General features: G+C 43.6%; 1 protein-coding gene across 4 annotated transcripts; it reads left to right on the forward strand.

Moving 5' to 3' along the window:
* The first annotated feature begins 942 nt into the window (after positions 1–942).
* Positions 943–20358, forward strand: LOC124058070 (rabphilin-3A-like). Of its 4 annotated transcripts, XM_046386924.1 has the most exons (19): positions 943–1253; positions 6113–6218; positions 11002–11091; positions 11210–11221; positions 11443–11568; positions 11674–11803; positions 11930–12013; positions 12100–12274; positions 13674–13859; positions 13961–14143; positions 15708–15787; positions 15934–16008; positions 16973–17082; positions 17215–17341; positions 17435–17491; positions 17592–17746; positions 17831–17912; positions 18027–18123; positions 18208–20358. In XM_046386924.1, the coding sequence occupies exons 3-19, from the start codon at positions 11018–11020 to the stop codon at positions 18336–18338; spliced, it is 1884 nt and encodes a 627-aa protein (XP_046242880.1). In that variant the 5' UTR covers positions 943–1253; positions 6113–6218; positions 11002–11017; the 3' UTR covers positions 18339–20358. The 4 variants fall into 4 exon arrangements, with proteins under 4 accessions (XP_046242880.1, XP_046242883.1, XP_046242881.1 ...); XM_046386927.1 differs by lacking the exon at positions 11210–11221; XM_046386925.1 differs by lacking the exon at positions 6113–6218.
* The last annotated feature ends 703 nt before the right edge of the window (positions 20359–21061 follow it).

The following is a 21061-nucleotide window of genomic DNA, read 5'->3' on the forward strand; positions in this document are numbered from 1 at the left end:
GCTGTCGACCTTAGACTTGTAGTTGTAGCTAATTTGTGTTACGCATGCGCACTAAATATTCGTTAAACATCTCCATTAAAGCCCGTGTCGAAGAATATCCGCGTCTCACATGCTTAATCTATGAGTAGATTTAACGTATTTTTAACATTTACGTGTACACGCTTCAGAGTGAATATTCTCCCAGTCCGAGGCTTCTCAATGCGAATACGGAAGTAGAAAGGGATTATCTCTTGTTTCGGCTGAACGCTTTCTCCAGTGTGTGTGGCAAATATGCACCGTAACCGTTAAAAATATTACCGCCAATAATGTAAATCCAAATAGTTTTCACAACGAGTATGTTTTTGCCTTTGTTGTACCGATTTCACTGATGTCACACGGGAATATTTTTGTAATAAAGCAGAAAGGGAGTCTTTCCTTTTGTTGCAATGAATACATAATCCTTTAGATGGCGCAATGCCCCCACAGTAAGAACCAAAGGGGAAGTATGTTCTTCTAATTTGAGACACCGATGTTAGAATTCCAGTGGTTATTTTTTTTTATTTTTTGGAGTTAAACTGTTGTTGCAAAACAGATTTTTGCTTTGACTGGAAAAAGGGATCAACAAATTACATAGTTTGATAGCTGCCAGATAGTAGGAAGGATAGTTGTGGACGATAAAAATAAAAACCAAATAAAAAGAAAAAAGACTCTGAAGATAAAAATAAAATGGAAACGTCCATTACAAGCCTTTGCATTTAAATACCAATGTAACTGTCAACTGCCATATGATCCAGTTGTGATGTTTATGAAATACCACAAAGCGCAGTTACGAATCACCACAGGCACATAAAATACTTGTCAAGGGTGCTGCATGGACGGTGAGACAAATGCAGACACTATGCACTGTTACAGAGACAATCGCGTCAGGTGATCAGTGTCCACTTAGGCATCAGTGTTATCACTTCAGATCCAGGGGTTTCCTTCCCACGGCACCAAGGGCTTTCCATCCTACACGCAGGATACAAGACGAGTTCCCACGCATTTGTGGAGGTCCGCTGTGCCTCCAGCAACAGACTGCTCCTACAGGCAAGCAAATAAATAAATAAATAAATAAATAAAAGCACGGGTTTTGGTGACAGGCACCATGCGCAATGACTGACTCCGTGGTCCGACCCAAGCGCCGCGCAGAAATTTAGTCCGCATCACTCCCTGACAGCTCCCTGATAAAGAGCAGAGAGCGGAGAGGAGAGAGGAAGACGGGGCTGGATTCTCAGGTAGGCTGCATGATCTCCTTCGAAGCATCTTCAAACATTGCATCCTGAAGCTAAAATCTCTGTGGGGTTATTGCTTTTGGCCAGTGACTCAGTGCATTAGAATTCATCATTAACAAGTTGAATGAATGCAGCATTTCATTCACACGAGAGAGGCTCTGGAAACGATCTGCTATGAGGGATCACATTTGGTTGCCGGTATTTTGTTAATTTGATTGAACGCATTTTTTATGCCTTTGTGTTTATAAGTCACTTACTTACTGAGTCATTTGGATGTAAAGGGAACATTTGTGAATGTGTGCAGTGCAACTCTGTATGCACGGAGCTGCTGCTAATTAACCCATGTGAGGTACAAATTATGTAAATGAACATTTGATTCCTTTGTTTTATGGAAACATTGTTCTGCAGCAGAAGCCTCCTGTCATTCATGCAGAGGTGTTCACAGAGCTGATTACCTCCTTATTTTGAATTGTTGCATTGATTTTACTACAGCACGCTTTGGTGTTGTGATTCATGAATGACTGATAAATATAACTCTTAGTGTAGCTCGATAGGCTTTAATAAATCCTACTCTTAAAAACAAGGCTGGTGGCAGGCTGCGCTCCTGCAACACGGGTGCTTCCTTGTTGCAGATCTGATAAAAGGAAACAGACCTGGCAAGTCATGTAGGAGGCTGTGTGGTTGCGGTCCCTGGGCGTTGCTGCAGGATTTTGTGGAGAGCACAGCGGGGCTCGATGTGCCTGCAGACTAGGAGGGAAAACATCAGTGATACCTCCAAATGCTGATGTGGGCAGGGCAGCTCTGAACTCCAGCTGTGCCACAGGACAGGTGATTCGGTCGCCTACTTGTTGTGGTATCACCTCACCCTGTGCCCGTGCATCAGTGCACTTTGTGGCTCAGAGCAGTACGTGTTGTACAGACTTATTGGACCAAACTGGTTCATTGCCTCTGGTCTGAATAAGGGAGGAGGACAGAAAAACTAAAAAAAAAAGAAGAAGCTGGGAATCTGCCTCTCGCTTCCACCATCTCCAACTCCTCCCACAGACCTGAAGCTTGGGGATTAAATGGGGGAGGGGAGAGAAGACTGAATGAACAGTCTGAGAGATATCTGCAGCTGCCTCCTCTCACATGAGCAACCACAGTAGTGATTGGACGACACCCTTATGATGGTACCTCTCTCTCTCTCTCTCTCTCTCTCTCTCTCTCTCTCTCTCTCTCTCTCTCTGTATTTCTGTCTCTCTGCCAGCCCACTGGTTTCTGTCCAGCAAAAAGGCCAGAACTGGGCAAGAGGGAAAAGGGGGAAATTGTTTCTTTGGACGCATGCCATGAAACAAAGAGAAAACAAGAGCTCTAGCACACATGGGTGTTTAGGGAAAAGGTGAAAAAAGATGGAGGAAGTGCTCTGCTCACTAACTGCATTATTTAAAGCTGAAGGATACGAGGCGACTGTACCCATAATCCCATATCTTCAGCTTGTCTTCCTCTTAAGCCATTTCAGCTGTGGCCGTTAAGAACCATACGAGCAAGATGAATCGTTTCTGACTGATTTCAACCATGTTAATCGATATGAGAGATGATCCACTGACACTGTTATTGCAACAATGACCCCCGCTGCAGGGGCTTTGAAATTTGGCACAGTCCACTACAGACACACCGACTGGTGGACGCACACACGGCTTTTAAACATTCTGATTCTCGTCTTCTGATCTTGCTGTTACCATGGCCACAGTTGGTAAAGGTGCATGACTCTATGTTCCTCTGTGCTCTTCACCATCCATATATGGAGCTTAGGACCCAAATCATATGTTGCACTCTAAAAATCTGCCAGTTTCTGTGCCCTGCTTTTGAGCCTTTGTCAGAATTTGTTGCGTGAGAGATGTTTCTCTGCCATTTCTGTCCGTGCTTCAGAAGGGAGTGGTTTTATCTTCAAATTCTCATCAGAGCGGTGGATGAGAATCGATTCACCAGCCTCTCTGAAACTGGTGATTAGGTCTGCCTAAACACTGTGGCATATTGGAAAAGACAGATATAATTAATGTGGCCTTTAAACAAAGTTCTCCTAAGAGAGCAGGGAGTTAAGAATCCAAAAACAGGTTCTGGCTGTGGATGAATGTATCACCACCAGCCTATCTATAAGCACCATTTCTGTCCACTACCATTTACATTGAGCTGATTAGAGTCACCTCTGTGCATATGTTGTAGCTGCAGTAAAGTCCCAGAAGCTCCGAGTGACGTCTGAATAAGCAAACTTTGCATTTCAAGTCACATAGCCGAGCTTCTCAACAGGGGTTTTTGTCTCAGAAGTCGGGCCAGGGCTTATTTTTAGTGTCGCAGTGTTTCCAGACCAGAACAGGCTCTCGTTTGCCAGCAGAGATCTGCTTAAAACACCCAGGGGTATTGTACCTGCTAGTTTGTTAGTGGGACAAGAGGCAGGGTCAGATATCCAGCTGAACCGTGCCAGATCTTCAAAGCAGCACCGCAAAGACACAGAATCACAGCCATCACACTGAGGGATCGATGACAGGATAGAGTTTCTTAATGTGCTGAGAACCACGTAGTTTATCTCAGCAGACCAGCTGTGGGTCACTTCTGGTTATTGGGGAATATAAATGCGTAATATATTTACAACTAACCTTTACTGCTCTGATTTAATGCTCCTGTCTGGTAGTTCTAGTTTTCCAGAGATAAGATGGGAGGAAATTGAAGGAGCATGACTGGCCAATGCATCAGCCGCCAGTTCTCAAAGTCCCACCTCTTACCTCTGGGGCATACAGGGATGAATCACCATCAGACAAATAAATCTGAGACTTACTGCAGGCTCTTGCCGGAGTGCAATTAATTGAGGGCTCTGTGTCCAATAGCCACTTACTTCCGTAGTTCTAAAATAAGGACTGGATGAAAGAGGTCTCTGAGTTGCATCAAAATGTCTGAGAAAATGTGGGTCAGCAGACATTTTTCTCCTGAATTTTGAAGGTGATTATTAAAAATGAGACCTGTAGGATACGGACAGCTATTTCGGCGTGCTATGCGTAGATGTAAGAATGAAATTCAGAGCACCCACCCCGTTTAGGTCTGATATGTAGGGCCAAGAGTGAGGGCAGGATAACAGCACGGGAGCTTGTTGGTCACTGGATGGTCCTTCCTGTTTGTTCTCCAGCAATGCGGGACCTGGAGCCGTGCCTGCCAAGAGGACGTAGTTGTGTGTGCTTGAAATCAGTGCAGCGCTCTCACATTTGAGAGGTGAAGAGTCCCCACAGATGGTTCCACAGATGGTCTCTGTCGACGCCGTTGTCTGACTGAAAACATGGATAATTTGTCAATGCCACAGACCTAACAGGCTAACAAACATCCGCACTGTTTCCCAAAATTTCCCAATCTGTCTGACGCCCTCCCCAATCCACTTTTCCGTACTTAATTTCTGATAGAGATCGGTGTAAATAAAGAGTGCATCAATGCCTTAAAGAAGGGACATACACAGAATGAAAGGCGTTGGGGGTTGGAGTTGTAAATAATTAAGAAACGCTGAGTGATGTTTTCCTTCTGCAGCGGCGGGCTTCTTGGTGCAGTGCTTTACAGTCCAGGTCTGGGCCTCAGTGCACTGCTATGTTGGCATCTCACAGTTCCTTTATGGGGATGGATGGAGTTGTGCCATGCAACTGGGAGTGGGTGGCTTCCTCGTGTTTTTCTTTTTTTGGTCCTTCATACCCTGTCTCCCCGCTCGCCCTGCAAGCCTGGTGCGATAGAATTAGACATCAGCGGCTGAATGCTGCGAGGAGTTAGTTTATAAGACCAGACGATCTGTTTCGTGACGAACCATTCGGTAGGAAGCCAGTCACCATATCACGACACAGGGGTTGTGTTTCCACATATGCTGTCACAGTGCACCTGACTGCACGATGGGACCAAGTTGGCTGTTTCTGCAAGACCGAATGATATGATATGATAAGTATAAGAAACCCGAATGCCGGATTTGCAGGAAAGTTAAATCTTCATGAGCACCCTGTGTATCATATGGAATGTATAAAATGAAATGCATACAAAAATACATTTGAAATGTGGTTCAGCATCAGTATAGGTGTGTGAATGCAAATATACCCAAGATACATACGATAATCATGTCGTGAAACTGCTGAATTAGGGTACTGGAACCTTTCACGGTCCAATTCAGGCACTGAACACGCCACTATATGCATAAAATATATGCTCCTGTAACATCCAACATCATGGGACTACTTTCTGTGGTGCAATCTGAGTGAAGAAATGTCAGGGGAAAAAAAGTGCAGCAGTTCACGTGACCAGGTGTCACATGCACATTTAAAGAGTGTGTTTCCACAAACAAAAGACAAAAGAGAGGATTAAAGAGCCAAAATCATGCCTACGTGTGTTGACTCAGCATTGACATTAAATGAGTTGTTCTGCAGGAGAATAAATATTTTATATTATGTGAATAAAATAAAAGCAATACAAAAATTTGATGCTCAAAAGGCACAACTTGGTGCCTAAAAATTTACAAGAATGCAGGAAACAAAGTGTTTGGATGGCTAGATGTAAGAATTATTGATTATATATATATTATAATTAATATTTTACTGTATATTTTACTATTGTGCTACTCAGCCCACATCTGCCACCTCAGAATGTCAAGGTTCAACTGGCTGTACGTTTTGATGACATGTAACCCGCTTGTGAACATTGTCAACTAGTTCACAGTGTTACAGTGAAGGTCTGTAGAGGACTCACAACAACAAGCTCTGAATTGTTAAATCTGATATCTGATTGGCCCTCAGATGAGTCTGTATTTATATATGTGAATGAATAAGAGATTTGAAAGTCTTCTCAGTCTTCTCTGCTTGATGTTCCAGATCACCACGGGACTCGAGTCGAAGCTGTAGGCCGGCCAACACTCTCCTGTCTGAGGATCTCAGGCTGTTTCATAATACATATTCTGAGTTACCGCCAGGCCAGATGGTAGGGGAAGAAAAATTAGTAAAAATAAAATGCTCTTTCTTCTTTTCTTTTGCAGTTTAACATTGAAACTATAAATAAATGTTTTGCATTTCAGTCTTTCAACACGTTGGTAACATTGTTGATAGTCATCATGCTGCATAATAATTATGATAAATCTTTTTATTGCTGATGGATATTATTCATAGTTTCCGTTATAAAGACATTATAAATTATAAAGTCACACAAGACAAAGTCACACAGCCGGTGATGGATGCATTTAAAAAATGAGCTAGTTCCTCAAAGCACTGTGAAAAATTGTGCATGGGATGCAATTTTGTTGTGTCTATAACAGGAAAAAGTGTTTTACGGTTTAACTGACATTAACAGTCACAGCAACCTGACAGAAACGTGTATGGTTTCACCAGGATTATTAAATCAGTGGTAGGGTGGACATGCTGTGCTGGCATGAATATCAACTCTGGCATCTACTCAGCATCAGCACCATGAAAATGATTTTGGAAGGAAAGTGCTGATCTGAGCCCACAGGGACTGCGTTGGCCAATGGCGAGGCCTGTTGGTGAATGGTTGGGTGGTGGCTGCAGCGTAGCTTTAAGGCGACCTCCATTATACATAAGGGAGTTTTACCCCGAGGCGTTTAAATACGAATAGAGGCCTGATGAAAGATAAATTAAAGTGAAACCAATTGTGGGACTTTGCATTGATCTCCAATTCTCATTAACCCATTTTAGAAATGTCCTTCTTGGAGGATGGCAAGGGAATTGTTGCCCTGGAATTCAAATGCAGGACTGCGTAAAGTTTCAGTGTCATTATATTCATTACATTTACAAATAGGACACATAGAAAGGTGTAAAAAAACTGACAAATTATTTCCTGTAAATTTACTAACTGAGTTGGTTCTTTAAATTTTTTTATTTGGAATCCTTGGGTTTGCAGTCTTACCGGGATTCATACAAAAACAACATCAAGAATTTAAAATCTCACAGTGTCAGTAAGATGAGAAAATATAATATAAACCAAATCAAGAGAAGAGAATGACTCCACACATGAAACTATAAATAACAGCAACATGTAATGCAAACAAAAACAAAGTTGTGACCGAGAATAAATAAAACCAACAAAAGGTTCACAAAATTACATCGACATAAGATTCAACAGCTTTTGGACTTTTTGCTGGTGGATCTATGTGTATAATCTTAATATTAGAACACATCTTGCTTGATAATATCACATATACCTTATATATCCTTTTTCTTTTGCTGATCTCAGTGCAAAGGCTCTCCTCCCTCTTTCCCAATCCCCATTAAGCTCTCACTGGTGTTTCCATAATGATCCGTGCCGGATCAATGCCGGACCACCGACGTCCCTCTTCCTGCCGTCTTCATTTCTCGTGCCGGCATCTTGAAACGAAACGTTTGTTTGTCGGCCGTGACGAGGTGCTCCTCCTCTGTTCGTGTGTTCTTCAGTAATGATTTGTGAACCTGCCATTGAAAGCAACACAACAACATTAATCTGTGCAAGTGCCTGATAAGGCTTGAAGCTAGTTAGTCGTGCTGAGCGTTCACCTCCAAGTATCCAAGGAGAATGCATGACTGCGTTTCTAAAAATGGATGGAAAATGTGTAGGATGTCCTCTGGGAGTTGTGCATGCATACATCCCTGAAGATGTACACATGCAGATTTGTACTGACTATCCTCACAGGCCGCGAGGAGGAGACACAGGCTTCTAATTTGGTCCTCTACCCCCATATGAAATTCTATACAGGAGAGGGTCCTGCTGGGTGGATGACTTATGATGCTCAGGCAGATGACTCGCTCGAGTCGATGCTCTCCCTCTGGTCTTTCCTGTTGCCATCTCACACATGATCTGTTGCTATTCATGCCTGGTTGTGTTTGTAGACACTGTTGCGTGGTTGCTCGCACAGTTCCTGGTACCGCTATGCAAACCGCCACGTCTTGAAAGCATCGTCACTGACGCCTTGTGACATTTTGGAAAATATCTGCTGCTCCCCAGAGAAGGACCCACCACCTGAGTCATATTTATATGGGAGGAAAACAAGTACAAGATGACTGTTCCACCAAGTCAGAGCCAGAGATGACGCAGATTAGTTGCATTTATAACCTGAACACCACAGAGGACGACAGTCTGAGGGTCACAGTGATGTCATAACTGCAGAATAACAAGGGTCAGCATGACATTTTGGTCGAGACAGTCCATTATAATTGGCCTCCAGTACTTTTTTGAGGATGTGCATGTGAGACACAAGCCCTGTCTGACTGCACAGAGGTTGAAACCAAGCTTTACTCTTCCATGGCTGAAGCAGTAAAAGCCCATACTGACTGCTCTTTATGAGGAAAGTGTGTATACGATCCTTGAGACGATCTCCTGAATGCTAATTGGATTGTCAGCATTCCACCTCTGTGATGCAGTAACATCTATCCCCAGCACCAGAGAGCCCTGACTTATCTGAGTCAGTGATTACCCTGCCCAAGTCTGAATGCCTCCTCCCATCTGTCTCTCTCCATCCACCTCTCCAGGATCAATCATGTTAGACAAAAGTGGGATTGTTCATTTTGGCAAGTGAAGGAGGGCCTCGGTGTATACGATATCTCTATTGTGCAGTGAGAGTAATGTCTGGACCGTCAGACTGCTGCTGAACAGTGGAACAAGACAAATACTCCCTGAGGACCGTGTTGCCACACCAGAGAGAAAAGCCCACACCCAGAGTATCTATTGATAGCACAGCGACTTTGTTGTTCTCTCGCACGAAGTGCAGAAACTGATTAGAGCTCAAAAGGTATGTAGCCTGTCGTTACGCAGCATAATACGAGCGAGCAGCTGAATGAAGGAGACGGCGACACAGCCCTCCTCTTTCCTCTCCCTCTCTTTCACTTTCTCCAAGGTTTTATAGTGCCTGGTTTTAGCGCTGTGAAAACACGAGTGAAACGTATCGATTCTCCTTTTCAGCTTATCATTATGCATTGCTTACTGTAGCTCTCTCTGACACGGCACCTGCACCCTCCTCATCCTGCGCCATCACAAATCTCAATGCTCGAGGCTCCAAAGAGGCTTTCACTTCCTCTTGTTGCTCCTTTTTTGCATCCCCCTGGTCCTCTCTGACCGCTGGTTCCTCCCCTCAGGACACACACTGCTGCATCCTCCAGCAGCATCACTCCATGTATTGTCTGGCCGGGACTCGAAGCAGCTCTAAGTGCACAAGGACACACACATACACACTGAGCAGACTTGCCAATGGGCACTCGCCTCAGTGATTCCTGTTGACTTCTTTGTATAATCTTTTGTGTGTCACTCTGAGATTAAATTGCATCGCTGGTGTGTCATATATGGACGCCGTCGACAGCTCACTGTCTCCTGCTGTCATCATTAGCACTGCGCTGTCAGTCTGTTTTTTTGCACCAAATGCTCTCATGTCATCGTGTACTTTAAATACTCAGGCAGCCTCAGCAACAGTGACTCTCTTCTGGGCTGCAAACAATCTCGTCCTGATCTCAGCACCCTGAGTGATTGTAACTTCCCACATATCTCATAAACTGCTCCTCATAACACCTGACCACACTCCCCGTCCCACCAGCATCCCTGAAGAGATGAGAGAGATGAAGCGGTTAAGATCTGTGAACACACACACACACACACACACACACACACACAAACACACATCACTCAGGGGAAAAGCTTCAGCTTCAACCATCAGAAACCAAGACAAAGACTCTTAGTCATCCTCGTCAGTACAAACTCGCCACCTCCTCCTCTTCCTCCTGTATCGTAGCATAATCGAGCCACTCCTGCTATATGGAGCCATCTGTTTCTTTGTCGAGTCACAAACTGGAAGACAGTCTTTACAGTTTCACTCACAGCTGCTAAAATAATTGCCACCCCCAATTTGGAAAGCACATACACATGACCCACACCATCCACTTCCACGTCATTTCAGGCTGGTCACTGATGTAGAGGAGGGCTCACTCTGTCTTGGGCTTTGCTCTCTTTGCAGTACTCGCACTAAGCAACAGCGTCCACCGTTAGAACAACTCAGCTCAGTTTGCTCATTTGGCCCCAGAAAATGTGCTTCCATCGCTGTTGCTGCTCTTTCAAACTTGACACGTGAGTTCCTAGGAAGCAAGTGAAAGAAAGCGGGAAAGTGACGATTACATGGCTTATGGTGGTCACCACTGGCTACTCAACGTCACTGAATAGCAATTAAAGGAAGTGTGTCTGGTGAATTGCCATATTTAAAGGGACAGTTCACTCCACAATCAAAGCTACGTATTTATCCTGTAACTTGTAGAGATGTTTATCCATCTAGATAGTTTTGGCTTCTCTTGAATATAATGGAACTAAATGGCTAAACTAACTTGGCATGTGGTGCTCAAAGTGCTGAATACAGTTCAAAAACTCGATGGCAAGAAATCATGATCTGGTTACTCAAGATAATCCACAGACCTTGTTGGAACTAATTCTTAACTGTCTTTGTAAGGTCAGCGATGTCTCTGCTCACAAATTTGTATGAAATGTCTTTTTCGATGAGACAGCAGCCCACAGTGGCAGTTAAGTCACTGCTGCATGAGACAAGGACAAAGGAAACCTTAAGCTTGGACTCAAGAGACAAAACTTGGACCTAAGTCAGAATCTAGTCATGAATTTTCTCAGTATACTTAACAAGACCATTAATTCCCACCCGAATTAAGAGCTCTTTTCAGGACATTAGTTTAGGATCATTTGACTGTTTCACCCTGAGCTCTTCTTTGTCTTTCTTTCTGTCCACCTGCAGACCGTGAGAGTGCAGCATGACGGACACGGTGATGAGTAGCGGCTCAGATCGCTGGGTGTCAAACGACAGGCAGAGGAACATGCATGCCAGGTGAGTGAGATTGTCAAAACGTTTTCAGATTGTTAAACCTCTCTGTCAGTCTGCCAACCCTGTGCTGTGCTCTCCTTTGTTTCACCTGCATCCCTCTGATGTGTGATCTGTGACACAGTGATAAGGAGCAGTAAGTAGACAAACTCCTTCTCCACCTTTCTTATCCGCATCATACATATCTCCTCTGTAACTGTTATGAAAACGGTGTCTTCATGCTGTAAATGCACATTCATTAATTCACTGCGGTTGCTCCTCATTGAATGCAGAGCGTGTGTGCAAATGTCTTTGCCAATGATTGGATATCATTTAGTAAAATCACAGAATCAACTGGAGAATATGTTTGGCTCACAGGGGCAACTGGACCATGCAGCCAGGCCCTGGTCCTGGTCCAGACCTGACAGATGAGGAGAAAGAGATTATAAACAGTGTGATCGCCCGTGCTGAGAAAATGGAGGCCATGGAGCAGGAGAGGATTGGGTGAGAGATTGCAAAAGATGTGATTCTTTCTCAGATGAAGCACATGTGGCCCTGGGATAATTAACAGTGACATTTTCAGTAAGATCTCACCCTGTGCTGCTGCAGGCGCTTGATAAACCGCCTGGACGACATGAAGAAGACTGTGTGCGGGGATGGGATGTCCCGCTGTTTGCTGTGTGGGGAGCAGCTGGGTTCACCTGGGGTCAGCTCAGTGGTGTGTGAGGACTGCAAAAAGGTGAGTCAGACACACTCCTCTGCTGCAGTTCACACAGAAGCTGAGAAGACATAACGGGTCGTGGTCTATGTAATAACGTCGTAAGTGGCGAGCAGCCGGAAATCTCTGTTTTCTCTTGTCGTGTAGAACATGTGTTCCAAGTGTGGTACGCAGTGTAGCAGTCGGCCACGCGCCGTGTGGCTATGCAAGATCTGCAGAGAACAGCGAGAGGTGAGCGCGTTACACCTGTCAACAAACAACAGAATTAGATTATATGTTGGAAAGCCTTTGACACATATACTTTTCTGTTCTCTCAGGTGTGGAAGAGGTCTGGTGCCTGGTTCTTCAAAGGTTTTCCCAAGCATTTCCTGCCATCGCCCATGCCATTAACTAAACCAAAAGAGACAGGTGCCCAGAATGCTGCAGCCGAGCCCCAGGGGCCACCTGCCTCCAAGCCCAAGGAGGCAGTAACCCAACCACCAGCACCACCAGGTAGACACAGACCACATCCGCCCCCAGTCTTGTTGTCAGTCATTATGAATTTTTTACATCAGGCGACTTGCAGGTCATTTTCACCACTGACCTGTTGGTCACAAACAAGTGGTTTACATTATGTCCCTTTTAGCTCTGAGTGGGAGATTCTTCTGAGAAGCAAGTTTCAGGCAACTTTCCAGTACTCTCCTTACCTGCCAAACTCCCCAAACTGCTCCTGAGATTTCCGTTTTTTTTTTAAACGGTGCTGCGTGTGGTTTGAACTGAAATTTGAATTGTCCTTGCTATAGCTTCTGTAGCTTGTGCACATCTGTCTGTTTCTATTTTGCTTTCAAGCAAAGGAATGCTAACTAGCTTCAGCTTTTAAAGTTAAAGCTAGTTAGCCTAGCTTGTCCTGCTTAGTCCTGCTTATTGTTATTTCAACACATGTTCAGGCATTGGCAGCTCCTTCACATTTAGTGTTATTGTTTTATACAGGAGTCGGTTAGTTGGTAAGTTTCAAAGGTAAAGATGTGAAAACGACTGACCAGACAAACTCAGCGCTGATGCCCCATGACTCAAATCAGTAATGTAGGGAGTACAGAAATGACAGATAATCAATGACCCCCCCCCCCAACTCATTAACTATTTAAGTGCCTGCTGCTTTTGGTACCGACATTGTCAGTCGCTACCAAAAATTCATGCTCACCTGGGAACACCAGTATAAGGGGTGCCACTCCTGTAGTAATGTAAGTATTTTAAATTCATGATTGCTGTTAAAACAGTTTTGACCAGATAAGTAAATAAAATCGAAAAATACGTATATATATATATATATACGTATATATATATATATATATATATATATATATATATAATTTTCATTTCAACTTAGCATTAGATCAGCATCTGCACACGAATCCTCTTGTAGCCCCACCTCTCATTGCTCTTTTCCAAACCATCAACCCTTTTTATCTGCCTCCCAAATCTGGCAGCACCGCCCACTGTTGCAGTGGAGGGGGATGAAGAGCTCAATTAAACTGTCGGAAGGTGCATGCTGTGACGCGGGATGAGCTTCCAGGTGGTGCTGGCAGTGATGGCTCACATTGTACCATTTCACACTTTCAGCGTGATTACCTGTGCAATGTGATTTCCCCGTTGAAGAGAGGGTTAGCTCGGGCGGACAGGCGGATCATATAGCTGCTGCATGTACAGTAGTTGGCTGCCACAGCTTGTTGTAGTGTATGTAGGTCAATGCCTTTGCAACGAAAAAGCTGCAACATCAAAAGTATCCAGAGAGACGAGGGAGTATTACAGATTCCACTGCAGTTGGAGCCTGAAGTGGTGTGATTATGTGTGTATGTGTATGTGTAGCGTTTTGGTGTGTTTACTGTATTATGCCGTCCGTGCTTATTTTTAGCCCCGGAGCCACAGGGCCGTGCTGGTTACCCACCTGTGGCCCCCAAACCGTCAGCTGTTCGCATGGCCACGGGCGGGGCTGGCCCTGAAGAGGCAGGGCAGGGCAGCCCAGTGGTGATGAAGAAGATGGTGGCTGTACAGAGCTCCAGACCACAGCCTGCTGCATCAGCCACTCTGGCCCAGCAGGGTGAGAGGCATCGTTTGCTATCTCCTCAGAAAGAGTCCCCAAATACAGCATCCCAGGTGGAGGTGTTTTGTGCAGTCTCACATGACTGAATGTGGTTGTAGGTTCAGTCACAGGAGATGGAGGGGCTTATTCCTCTGGAGCAGTTCCTCCAGAGCAGAGAGCGCCCCCTGCAGTAAGAGAGGAGCGGAGGCAGCCCGCTGCCTACGGTGCTCCTCCCGTCCGACAGCAACCTCCCCCAGCTGAGGAGGAGGAGGAGGCCAACGACTATGACTCTGATGAAGCCAGTGAGTACACCATCTGCTCGCTCTTCTCGTACCGTGAGAGTTTAATTTCACTTCATGCATAGTTTGACATTTCTTTTCACTTATTTCAGGTAAATGGCACCAGATGGGGTGATTTCTTTTCTTAATTAATCAAAACCTATTGTCATGCAGTGTGCAGTATTCATCAATTAACTTAAGTAGCTTTTCCGTTTCTCTTGGGGATTCTGAGTCGTAAGCGTGATGATGCTTGATTTCTGCCTTTTAGTCTGCTGGTAATAATTCACATCTACAAATTGCACAATAGTCTGAGCAAACAGCGAGTATCATCCTGGCAGCGTCTGAAAATGACGAATGATGAGCACCATTTGTTATCGAAGCATGATAATCAATATCCGAGAAGTGAAAGCAGAGGAAGATGTGAATCAGGATGGGATCAATAGTGATACATAAGCTGTGTAATTGTACAGTTTTTTCCCCCATACATCCCATTTTAATGATGAGAATGGTGCTATGCCATTCATGTTCTGTGCCTGCGGCACCAATCGGCCCTTATTCTCTCTCTGGGGGATTGGGTGTTAATTCATTTTATTGAGGTCCGGGTATATAGAGCTGTGCAAATAATTTGAGATACAACAGGGCTAACAGGATATAGATTCCCCTTGTGTTTGGCCCAGTCCCCTGTGTGGGGAGTGAAAATGGCAGAAATGGGAATAGTTTCACACGCCTGTTCTGTGCAGAGACGTGATGATGAGTTAGATCAGTTAGATCCTGTGGTGCTGACTGGTTTTGGTGGTAGTAACTTCTTAGGTATGAATGTCTCTGTTTCTCCAGCTTAATAAAAGTAGTGTACCATAAAAGTAATATAAATTTGGTTGGGCGTGGTTAAAAAATGCTTTATGCAAATTTTTTAATGGTCTGATAATCATAATCTGAAGTCTAACCTCCACAAATGGGTGGTTTTACGTATAATTAATCAATACATCAATATATAAATGTATCTGATCATAAAATCAAAGTTGATCAGCTGGTTTGACAATATGTCCATCTGTTGGTCCAAACTGAAATTTGATTGGATGGATTGTCATGACATTTTACATTTCTTTTCTTTAGTCAGAAGAGCATTGTGTCTTTGCAGGCTGGGAATCTCCGTTATATCAGAAAATTTAACAAGTGACACTGAACAGCTATGCTAACAATGATAGTCGTCCAAAGAAAGTGTGCCTGGGCAGCATTTCTCTCCTTTTTTTCCTCTTCCACAGAACCTCATTTTCTAATGTCTTCCTGGGAAACTTGAGTGTTTATTTGATTTATTTTTCTTTTATAAGGCCATGCTTTGTTGTGAGATTTTTCTGCTGCTTACTTAATATAAAAAGAATATTTCATGAATTCAGGCCAAGATGTGGAATTTTTTTATTGTTCGTCCTTTCTGTCCAGTTTGTGCTGCTTCTTATTTTCCCTTCACAAGCTGAGTTTTGTTGTTTAATTACAAGAGCATCTTCCACTCTATTTATACTCTTAATTATTAAAAAGCAGACTTGCTGTCTCTCTGTAGTCTAATGTAATGACTGGTCTGGGTCTCTTTCAGCCACTCTGGGCTCTTTAGAGTTCAGTCTGCTTTATGAACAGGAAAGCAACAGCCTCCACTGTAGCATCCTCAAAGCAAAGGTACCACTGTTCTGCTCATTCTCTCACACAAAGGGACAATTACAATCAAGTGGTTTATGTTAAAAAGCTCCTGAATGGCACTTTAGCTTAATTGCTCTCTGCTGTTCGTGATGATGTGATGGACGTGCTGCTCTGTATCCACTCAGGGGCTGAAACCCATGGACTCAAACGGGCTGGCAGATCCTTATGTCAAACTTCATCTGCTTCCAGGGGCTAGTAAGGTAAAAGACGCACCTTCCCTACATGAAGCTTTTACTTCTTTTAAAATATGTATTACCTTAAAATCCTGCTAAGAAAAAAAATAAAAAAGGAAGGGTGGTGATATTAGATGTTTGCTGAAAGACCTTTCTGCTAGCTCAAGCCTGACACCTTGTGGTTTGAATTAACAAAATCCTAAAACTGACTGAGGGATGATACACTATATAGACAAATGTATTGGGACCCACCTATTTACAATAGAATTCAGGTGTGGTTTGGGACTGTTTTTCAGGGTTTGGGGTTAGGCCCCCGGCTTCCAGTGAAGGGAAATCCAAGACATTTTGGACAATGCTATGCTTCCAACTTTGTTGGCCCTTTTCTATTCCAGCATGACTGTGCCCCAGTGCACAAAGCAAAGCTCCATAAAGACATGGTTGGATGAGTTTGGTGTGGAAGAACTTGACTGGCCCACACAGAGCCCTGACCTCAACCCCATCCAACACCTTTGGGATGAACTGGAACGGAGATTGTGAGCCAGGCCTCTTGGTCCAACATCAGTGTGTGACCTCACAAATGCTCTGCTGCATGAATGGGCACAAATTCCCACAGAAACACTCCAACATGTTGTGGAAAGCCTTCACAGAAGAGTGGAAGCTGTTAGAGCTGCAAAGCTGTCTGTGTGTTTAGAATGAAATGAAAAGTCCCTATTAGTGTAATGGTCTGATGTCCCAATACTTTTGTCCATATAGTTTATCTTAAAATTGATACTGAGAAGATTAAAGGAGATAGAAGATAAAAGTTGTAGTGAAGGTATATTGTTACAGTGTTTTTCAGTGGAGAATGAATCAGGCCTCAGCTGTGAGATCATGTGGCACCATGCAGATCCTGTGATAAAATAACACAAAACACGGACGTGTGACTTGTGTGTTGGTAATCTTCCTGGAGTTAATTCCATTTCCTTGTCCTGATCAAACCTGCATCTAACAGTCTAACAAGCTGCGCACAAAGACCCTGAGAAACACCCGCAACCCCGCATGGAATGAGACTCTCACCTACCACGGACTGACAGATGAGGACATGCAGCGTAAGACCCTCAGGTGGATACTTAAATCACTCACTCAACTGCAACTGCCGTGTATTTATGATTCAAACTTTATTTGCCCATAAGTTGACACTTTTTAAAGGTGTTACAGGCCTGTGTGATAAAGATTCTCCTTTGATTACCACAGACTGTCTGTCTGTGATGAAGACAAGTTTGGACACAATGAGTTCATTGGGGAAACTCGGGTGGCCTTGAAGAAACTGAAGATGAACCAGAAGAAAAACTTCAACGTGTGCCTTGAGAGGGTCGTCCCTGTGAGTGGAAGCTCAGTTACATTCAACCAATGCTCCGCTCTCCTTGTCTGAGCCTCTTGCTGACCTGCTGTAATCTCGTTCCTTCCTCCACAGACGAAGAGAACTGCAACAGCCGGCGGAGCCAGAGGCATCGCTCTCTATGAAGATGAGGCAATGCTTTTATTTCCAAGCACGTCTAAACATGACAGATTCCTCCAGAAGATTCATACAAATCCGCTGAACTATTATTTTCCCCCCTTTACTCTCTTAGCCGGGGAAAGATGGCACCGAGGTAGAGGAGCGCGGTCGGATTCTGATTTCGCTCATGTACAGCTCCCAGACCAGCCGCCTCATCGTGGGTGTCGTGCGCTGCGTTCACCTGGCTGCCATGGATGCTAATGGCTACTCTGACCCGTATGTCAAAATGTAGGTAGAGCAGAGCGGGAGGCACCTTCAGATTGTGGATGCATGACTAGAAATGGCCAAAATTGACTTCTTTACAATTCACAGATGTCTGAAACCTGACATGGGGAAGAAGGGCAAGTGCAAAACACAAATTAAGAAGAGGACTTTAAACCCAGAGTTTAATGAGGTTTGTAAGAGCACAAGGTGAAAACATGCAAATTATTATTAAGTCACTTTGTTTATATTCTTTGCAAGTCGTGTACCTTTGGGAATGATGCATGAATGCCCGATCACGTTTCAGGAGTTCAGCTACGACATTAAACACAGTGAACTGGCCAAGAAGACTTTAGATATCTCTGTGTGGGATTATGACATCGGCAAGTCCAATGACTACATCGGTAAATATTTGACACGCACTGTTGCTCTGATTAGATAAAACTGAAATCCTCACCTGCTCACCAGCCTCCCTCCCCTCCCGACAGGTGGATGCCAGCTGGGTATCACTGCCAAAGGAGAGAGGCTGAAGCACTGGTACGAGTGTCTGAAGAACAAGGACAAGAAGATTGAGCGCTGGCACACTTTGTATATCGAGAATCACATCGCTAGTGATTAACCCCCGGCCTCCATCTCCTCATACAGCATGAGCTAATAGCCTCCCTCCCAACTTGGTTTGCATTCATCCTCTGTTGTACTTTTAATTTTCCATTTTTATTGTCTAACCACCTCTTTGAGCTCACCGATCCCCCTGACGTAGTATATCTCTTCTTTCCTGTTGTCTTATTAACAATTTCTCTGCCTGTGCTGATACTTAATCTGCCTCTGGGACAAGTCATGGCATAAATGAATTTGAGATTTCACTGATGTGAACCTAACACACCTGTCAGCCAGCTGCTGCACAAGGACCACCATGCCTGTCGGTCATGTTATGTAGTGTGCTGAACTTGCCTCATTCTTTGCTTAGGAAAATGAAGTTTGAATTGCACTGGCACAGGACAAGAAAAGCAATATGTTAACGGCATGTGAGGTCAAAACCATCATTCAGAGTCAGAAAATCCTCAGCTGAGCTCATGCCTGAGATTTATTAGACTGTCACTGCATTCATTTTTTTAATATTACATCATGCTGTAGTGCAACACTTGAACTGTATAAGCATGCCAAGCCACAGACATAAGAGAACACGCCGCTGCACCTCCAAATCCTTCAGCTGTGCCCACTGTCCTGAACATATTGTACACGTCCATGAGGAAATGTTTACATACTGACACATTGCTCAGGTTAGTATAGACATCTGACAGACAGATGATTCATAAGTAAGTGGACCATGAGCTAGATGGATCTCAGTTGCTGTTAATTTGTGATCTGAAGCGATAGCACACCTAGTTAAACATTAGGAGTTTTTATGTATGGTTGGTCAAGCTGTGAATTTTGTTTCGTTGCGAGTATAAACTGTGATTAGAGAAACGGAAGAGCGAACACATTCTTTTCTTTCTTAGTTAAGGTGAGAATTGGCAGGATTTAAACAAAAAAAAAAAAGATAAACGGATTTTCCTCCTGCTACCTCTACTCTTGTGAAGCTCGCAGTTCACTCTGACACCTCAGAGGTTTTCTACTGTAGTGTTTACACTGAATGCACACAGGCAGGTTTCCCCTAACAAAATTTGTCTGCTCCACTTAACAAGGAGGGAAGGTGGAACAGCTTATGTCATAAGTATGTGCAGCTTTACCTGCATGCACTGTGTTCGTGACTCTGGTGTGCCTGGGGGCAGTCGTGGCCTGCTTTTACCCCAGTGCACCCTTTGCACAAAGCAGGACTCTTTCCCCCTCTGCCGCACCCAAATCATTCAAGGCTTTAGTGTGTGTTTGTTCATGGATCACAGCAAACAAGGGAAAGCACACCTCACAAAGTGGAATGACCTCAGTTTATACGGCTGTTTGCAAGTTATTCCAATGTCAAAAACAAAGAGGAAAACAAAAAATCCTATGCATGAAATGTCTTGTGGTTCAAGATATATATATATATATACTTTGTAAGAAATTAATGCTATTGTAATTCCATTAATGTTTACACTTCTTCCCCATAACATTCCTGTTAATACTTTACAAGAGGCCATACTCTGCATGACTATGGTAGCTATGGTGTAATCTGAATAGCATCTGCAGGATAGACTGAAAATCAACTGAGCACATCAACAAAAGATCACTGAACCTTATCAGTAGCACACACACTGAGGCGACTCTTACTCTCCGAATGAGACTTTGTGTACATACACGTTCAGATCTTTTCAGTGTCTTGTTTTTTTCTCTGCACAGCCACTGTGGCAGTGATTCAAACACCCACCGGTAGCATCACACACGCTGTCCTACGGTTCGCTACTTCAGCTGCAGAGATCATCAGAAGATGATAACAAATTATAATCAATATTTGTGTATATATTTTTGTTTAACCACAGGCTTCTCTCTGAGCTACACGCATAGCTGTCCTCTATCTGCCAGTTCAGTGGAATGCTTCTTGGTTTATCTCTGTATTTGTACATAGATAGTGCATGCACTGGATATGTATGTTTGCAAATAACTTTGCATGTAAAGATTTTGCAGAGAGTTTACACAGATCAATAAAATCTAATGAAAACTGACAAGCTCTCCATGTGCATAAGCACTTATTAGAGTCAAGGAAGGTTTGACTCCTGCCGGTGGTGGAATGCAACTCAGTAAGTATGATTTTTAGGTGCTACTTTGCACTACATTTTGGAGACACTTCTTGTACTTTAAAATGCCATTACACTTATTTGGTAATGCACTAACTTTGCAGATTGCATGCCGCATCAGAGCCAAAATTGTACAAATTGTATCCTCATGATACAGTAGGTATACACATACAAACGTGTATAATTTACTTTTTGTTGTACTTGACAATTAGGCACATATATTGCTGGAAAATTACTTTTAACACGTAAGTACCAGGTACTTTAAGATTTTTACTCAGTTCATATGGCTGACTCTCAAGTATGACTTTTGGGTACTTTTTACAACCATGAGAGTGACTATGAGGATGAGAGCAGATTTAACTGCATGACTAAACAATGAAGGTTTGAGCCCCTCCTTAGTTAAATTTTAAAATTTTAGAATTTCTTTCATTTTATTTTGCCACAGCTTTGCTTTTTACACGGTTGTCCTGTCAGCACCTGCCGGAAACCTCTACAGGTCAAGACAGCTTTGCTCTTAAATAAAGAGATATGGATAATTTCCGGTTGATGAAACGCACAAGATAAGATATGCATCCGTGTGTGAGAACTATGTGGGAACTGAATAGTTTGTTTGAACTTGGAATTTATAACG

The sequence above is a fragment of the Scatophagus argus genome, chromosome 4 (genome assembly GCF_020382885.2).
Source record: "Scatophagus argus isolate fScaArg1 chromosome 4, fScaArg1.pri, whole genome shotgun sequence".
NCBI classification, from domain to species: domain Eukaryota; kingdom Metazoa; phylum Chordata; class Actinopteri; family Scatophagidae; genus Scatophagus; species Scatophagus argus.